Source organism: Parus major, chromosome 17 (assembly GCF_001522545.3).
Source record: "Parus major isolate Abel chromosome 17, Parus_major1.1, whole genome shotgun sequence".
NCBI classification, from domain to species: domain Eukaryota; kingdom Metazoa; phylum Chordata; class Aves; order Passeriformes; family Paridae; genus Parus; species Parus major.
In genome coordinates this window covers 8,778,793-8,785,510 of record NC_031785.1, presented here as the reverse complement: position 1 = coordinate 8,785,510, position 6,718 = coordinate 8,778,793, and the positions used below count along the sequence as shown (strand labels likewise).

At 47.2% G+C, this 6,718-nt stretch overlaps 1 protein-coding gene across 1 annotated transcript in view; it reads left to right on the top strand.

Moving 5' to 3' along the window:
* CACNA1B (calcium voltage-gated channel subunit alpha1 B) overlaps nt 1-6,718 on the top strand; it is a 225,353-nt gene that overhangs the window by 138,202 nt on the left and 80,433 nt on the right. Inside the window, exons 14-17 of the mRNA XM_015644531.2 lie at nt 509-640; nt 1,425-1,497; nt 3,330-3,447; nt 5,470-5,537. Of these exons, the coding sequence (XP_015500017.1) occupies nt 509-640; nt 1,425-1,497; nt 3,330-3,447; nt 5,470-5,537 (391 nt within the window). The remainder of the gene's footprint in view (nt 1-508; nt 641-1,424; nt 1,498-3,329; nt 3,448-5,469; nt 5,538-6,718) is intronic.

Here is a 6,718-nt window from a genome sequence, read left to right as displayed (position 1 = left end):
TTATTATTATTATTATTATTATTATTATTATTATTCATTGCTAAAATTAGAAATAAACCAAAAAACTGTCACAAAAGCCCAACCTCTGAGGTCAGCAGTGGGGGGCAGGAGCAGATTAAAACTGCAGATGCAGAATTCCTCTTTCCTTGGCTGGGCAGTTGGAAATGTTGGGAATTCCTGTTTCTATATTCCCATAAGGAATTTTAACAGCCCTTTCTCTCCTGAGCCTCAGCCCCAGCTTTGTCTGCCCTTGGCTCCTCAGTGGGCTGACAGGAAAATTCCCTTTGCCACATCTCTGAAATCCCTGCAGGGATGGGGACTCTCCCTCTTCCCTGGGCAGCTTTTCCCAAAGCCTGTCCCCCTTTTCCATGATAATATCCAACCTTACCCTCCCCTGGGGCAGCTCGAGGCCGTTTCCCCTTTTCCATGGGAAAGAAATTCCTGTTCAATTCTCACCAAATCTTCTCCCCCACTCCCGTTCTCCCCTGGCTGCTCTGATCCGATGCAGGTACTGGAATTCCCTGAGGAATCTGGTGGTGTCCTTGCTGAATTCCATGAAATCCATCATCAGTTTGCTTTTCCTGCTGTTCCTGTTCATCGTGGTCTTTGCTCTGCTGGGGATGCAGCTCTTCGGAGGACAGTGAGTCTGAGGAATCCTTGTTTTCCCTGGAGCTGTTCACATCCCTGATTTCAGGGCTGGGGTCGGGAATCAATTCCTGCTCTGCTGTTTTCCCTGGAGTTGGATCCTTTCCTAAGGAAGAAAGTCCCCAGTTCAAAGCTCCTCCATCATCCCATGGTCCCCAGAACACCCAGAGCTGGAGCTGGTTCTGGTTCTTTCCCTGATAACCACAGTGCCATTCCACTTCTCCACCTGGAATATTTTCCTGCTGGAAAACACAGCTTTGTTGGATCTGATTATTCTCATTAGAAATGCCAGCAGTGGTGAATTTTGCAGTAAGAACCATCACAGAGTTACCATTTAAACTCCAGCCTCACTTCTGAACTGGAAGAATGAAATGGTTTTGTTTGGCCTTTTATTTTCACAGTCAATCCCTGTTTTATCTTTTAAATATTAAAAAGAAATTATCTACTAAGAGAGTAATTTCAATTTGGGCTTTCACACTTGAGGATGAAAACTCCTTGGAAAGTTCATTCCGCAGAATGACTGGAGATTTTGATTGTTTGTTTTAATTGGGGATGAAAATGAATTTCAGAGGAATTTTCTCTGGGAATGAAATTGAGTTTTTGCTGATGGTTCTGTTAAGCACCTTCTGAGATGTTCCCCACTGAGCTTGCCTGGGGTGTTACAGGTGGAACAAATATTGCTCCCTGACCTGGTTTATGGGGTGTTAAAGGGCATTCCAAGGCTGCCTGCAGCTGCCTGTCCCTCCCCACTCTGCTTTTTATTTCTCATTTCTCTCCAGGTTCAATTTCCAAGATGAAACTCCAACCACCAATTTCGACACCTTCCCTGCTGCCATCCTCACAGTCTTCCAGGTAAAGCCATTCCTTGTCCTGGGGCAGTGTTAGAATAGAAATTCCTGGGTGTTTCTTCCCCAAAATCCTGTGGGATTTAGGAAAGGGGAAGTCCTTCCTTCTCACGTGTTTTACTTTGCTGCATGTGTCACTAAAAATGAAATTAAAAATCAATGCTGTGCTATTAAGGAAAACTAGAACAAAAGATTTATTGCTAGGGGGAAAAGTGCTGATAAAACAGATATTTCTGTGCTGAATTAAAATCTTTGTGTGCCCTCTGTGTTCTCCAGCCTCTGCTCACGGAGCTGCAGCTCTGGCAGATGCAATGCTTGGATTTAAAGCTGAATTTTGCAGCAGTTTTCTACCTGTCCTTTTTAAAAACAATAATTTTAAATGGTTTAAAATGATTTAAAATAATTTTTAAAAGAATGTTTTCTGGTGTTTCCCAGCTCAGGAGGGTTGGGGCTGCTCCAGGTGCAGGTGACCCTCAGATCCAGCATTCCCAGCCTCGTCCTGCACAATGTGGGCTTTCCCCACATCCAAATTTCCCCAGATCTCAGCAAGGTCTGCCTGATGTATTTCAGTGTCACAACCCGAAAAGGAGATAAAAAGGAAGGGAAGGGGGGTGATGGCAATTTCTGGATTAAGACAGAAGAAGAATCTCAAGGAGAAGGAGTCCTGCGAGCTCTGCAGGAGCCGGTGCCCAGATGTGAGGCAGGTTCTGCCCTCACCTCACAGGATATTGCCCATCACGGGGGATTAAGAATTAAGATTTGCATAAGATTTTAGAGCTCATCAAAGGAAGGGCTCAGGTATCCCAGGGAGCTGGAACTGGGAGCAGCTCCGGATATGAGCAGCGGGAATGTTGGTTTTGGTTTGCTTTGGGCCCGGAGCTGCCTGTGGAATTCTCAGCTGGAATATTTCCTGTTAGTCCTGAGATAAATGCAGTGTGGGGTGATGGGGTGAAGGATGGGTTTAAGATATTTGTCTGGAGTGTCAGAGGTAGGAATTAAACCCAGCAAAAGCCATCAAACCTGTGGGGTCCCAGAGGCTTTTTGATATCTCTGCCCTCCTTCCATCCCACTCCTTCCCTGAACTGCAAACTGCAGGTCAGTGTTTCCTCACTGTGGGCTTGGGATCCCTTTCCAAGCTTTTCTTCCAAAACCTCAGCATCACTCAGAGACAGCATTCAACGTGCTGAATAAATAAAATTAAATTAAATAAAATTACAGACACCCTGCCCAGCCCTGTACCTTTGGAGATTCTCTGTAAGAAGCTTCTCAAACTCTTCTGCCCTCTGCTTTAGCCTGGTTTTATCCCAGCAGCCCTGGTTGGGTCACTGGACACCCAGGATGTGTTTTTGTCTTCCTGGAAGCTGGCTGAGCCTAAATTCCCTCTGAGGAGCATCACACCTTGATCTCCAGCCCAGGATGTGTTTTTGTCTTCCTGGACGCTGGATGAGCCTAAATTCCCTCTGAGGAGCATCACACCTTGATCTCCAGCCCAGGATGTGTTTTTGTCTTCCTGGAAGCTGGATGAGCCTAAATTCCCTCTGAGGAGCATCACACCTTGATCTCCAGCTGCTGGCTCCTCAGGAAGTCCCTGTGAGCTGAGTGAATAATCAAAATACACACACAGCCAGCATCCATGAGCACAGAGCCTCTGGAAAGCAGAGTTCTGTGCTAGACCCGTGTCCTGCTCCCTGATTTCCTCTGGAAAGGCTCTGGAAAGGCTCGGAGTGGTGCCAGCTGGAGATGAGGAGTGGCAGGATGGCAGCAGAGCCCTGCCCACGTCTGTGGGTCGGTGTCAGAGCGCCCCAGTTTGTGTCTGTGACCCTCTGTCCATCCCTGCAGATCCTGACAGGGGAGGACTGGAATGCTGTGATGTACCACGGGATAGAGTCACAGGGCGGCGTCCACTCGGGAATGTTCTCCTCCATCTACTTCATCGTCCTCACCCTGTTTGGTAACTGTATCCTCCCATGGCACCCTGTGGCACAGTCCTGCCCTTCTCTGTGGCTCCAGTCCCAGCATTTCTCCTTTCCTGGGAGTCTTTCTTGGGCTGGAGATGCAGGAGAAAGGGAGGGGTGAACTGGGGGAAATTCTGGGGCTGAAGGCAGAGTTCCTCCAGCAGAGGTGCCAAAAGGTGCCAGGGATGACTGTGGTGCCCACGGATGGCACAGCAGTGCCCCAGCCCTTTGGCTTTGCTGGAATTCTCTCCTCAGGACGAGGAGCAGGGACAGGGAGGGGCTGTGCCTGTCACACCAGAGTTTCCATGGGATTTATCCCATTCCCGAGGCTCAGACATCTCACTGCAGCCAGCACTGCCCCTGCCAGAAACACCAGGCTCTGGAAAAGTGGGTCAGGGGAGAGCAGGGAGGGAGGGAGAGCTCCAAATCCTCAGGGTTTGGCATTTGGAAATGAGATTAAGCTGTAATCAGGCTTGACAGCACAGCTGAGGGAGGGACTTTTCACCTCCGAGCTGCTCGGTGTTTGAGGAGCAGGGCATGAATTCCCTCCCTCACCTTTCATTCAGAGACCAGTTCTCCCTTGTCCTTGGTTAAGATTTGCATTTTTGGTTCTTTGAAACCCTTTTTCAACTGATCAATTGGTCAATTTTTCAGTGGATCATGGCAAGGAAAAGCTTGGTTTCTTTAAGTGGGGAGTGTCTCATGTTACGTTTCCATTTCCAGCGAGTCTGTGTGGAACCAGAAGTGGTTTAATGAAAGTTTTATGATTAAAGTAACAACAGGATCTGGCCTATTTTCCAGGAAATTACACCATGCCTGTGTTCACTGTTATCCACTTAATTGATAAATTGAGGAGCCTGTTGAGACAATAAAAAAAAGGAAAAACAACTCCAAGAAAAACTTCAGAGGAGCCTGAAAAGCAAAGCAGGAACTGCCTGGAGGGTGCTGCCCTTCCCTGGCCTGGGCAGGAGATGATTCCTGGCTCCAGGCACTGCCTCAGCTCTCACAGCCTGAGCCAGAGCCTGGAGATGGGGAGAAACGTGGGAGAAATGTGGGAGAAATGTGGGAGAAATGTGGGAGAAATGTGGGAGAAATGTGGGAGAAATGTGGGAGAAATCTGGGGAAAATCTGGGAGAAATCTGGGGGCAATTTGGGGGCAATTTGGGGGAAATTTTGGGAGAAATTTGGGAGAAATTTGGGAATCCCCCAGCTCTGCAGAGAGGACTGAGGGACCTTTTTTGTGGCAGATAAACCCAAAACTGCCAGACTGTGCTTGGAAATGGATCAGGCCAGGCTGATCTGATGAATTAATTCCATTTCCAGGGGTTGCCTGTGTTCCACGAGCCACGTCCAGCAGGTGTGGGAGGGAGTTTTGTTGCCATTTATTCCCAGATAGGAGCCTTGGAAGTGTTTCCAACCTGTTGGAAGCACCCCAGAAGGAAAAACCCAAGCACCCAGCACAGCCCAGGGGTGCCTGGCTCTTTGAGGGGTGATGATCCCACATTTTCCTGTTCTGTATCGAGGTGTTCTCACCCTCTCCTCGCTGTCCTGCTGGGATGGGGGAAGCAGCAGGTGATGGGATCACATCCCAAACCTCCCTCTGTCCCTGAGGAATCATCTTCCAAGGGAAAAAAGCAGGAGAAATGCTGATTCCTGGAGAAACCCCGGGGCTCTGTGCCCTGCAGGGCTTGGCAGGCAGGGAGGATGCAGCTCTGTGTATATAAAAATCTAAATATAATGGTTTAAAATGACCGATTTCCTGCAGCTCAGCTGGGTGTCCCTTTAAACAAGAAGGAAAAATGAGGGTGAAATCTGCATTTCTGGGCTGGAGGGGTGGAAAACCAAAGGCTGTGGTGCCTGGAGGTCCCAAACTGCCCCTCTGTCCCCTCTCCAGACACAAACCCAGCACCCAGGGCTGGGAATGATGGCAAATCATCCATAAAACACCGAGAGGGGCAGAGGGGAATGGGGAGGATTTGCTGTCTGTGCTGTGTGAAGAGATTTTCCCTCAGCTGCTCCCACAGACACCCTCCTGAACGTCTTCCTGGCCATCGCCGTGGACAACCTGGCCAACGCCCAGGAGCTGACCAAGGTAGGAGATTCCTGGAGACCCCAGGGGTGTCCCTGGTCCCTCTGGGGAGCAATTTCCACTTCAATTCTCCCCTGTGAGGGTTGAACCCTTCAGGTTTCTTTATTTCAGCTTGCAGGGAATGTTTTGTGTTTGGTTCCTGCCAGGGTGGGCATTGCTCACCTGACATTTTCTGATTTTTACAGCAGGGGAGAAGCAGTGAACAGGTTTATTTTTGCCTGGTTGGAAGCTCAGACAGGAGCAAATTCAGGAGTTGTGCAGCTGCTTTTGCACCTCTTTGCACTGCAGAGATGTTTATTCCCCTTCAGCTTGCAGGGAATATTTTGTATTTCCTTTGCTCTCACACTTTGTGGCCCTTTACCTCACCGAGGTTGCTGATGGATTAAAGAATTAAAATTTTCCAGTCAGCTCCAGGCAAAACAATTTGCAGAGGCTGCTGTGAGCACTCGGGGAGATGTTGGAATATTCCTGCCTCTCCCCAGGTGAAAGAGAAATGGGGAAAGATATCCAGGTCCTGGCAGGGGATGGGAACAACACTGCTGTGGCTTTCCTGGATCAGAGAGCTGCACCAGGACACAAATTTCTGTTGGAAAATCCCTTTTGGAGAATGTTTGGAGCATTCCCCAGGGAGAACAACTCAGGCCCAGGGCTGGACTGTGAGTGCTGCCCTTGGTATTTGGGTTTTTACACAGTTTTGATTGGGTTATTACACATTTTTTGGCATATTCAGGTGGATTTATGAGGAGGATTAGGGGTTTTTTGTACATTTTTAGCTTTTCTCACCCATTCCTGTGCTGCTGCCATGGGCAGTGACCTGATGGGGACAGAGGCAGCAGTGTCCCTGTTGGGCTGGTTGTGTTTAATAACTTTATAACTTTAATTTCTTTACCCCTGCCCAGTGCTGAGGCAGCAGCAGGGGAGGGTGGGTTTTGTTTTTAGGGAAAAATTTATAGAGTTATTCAGTAATAAAATATAATATAATATAATATAATATAATATAATATAATATAATATAATATAGCCCTAATATATAAAATAATATATAATATAATATAATATAATATAATATAATATAGCCCTAATATAATATAACCCTGATATAATATAATATAATATAACCCTGATATAATATAATATAGCCATAATATAATATAATATAATATAATATAATATAATATAATATA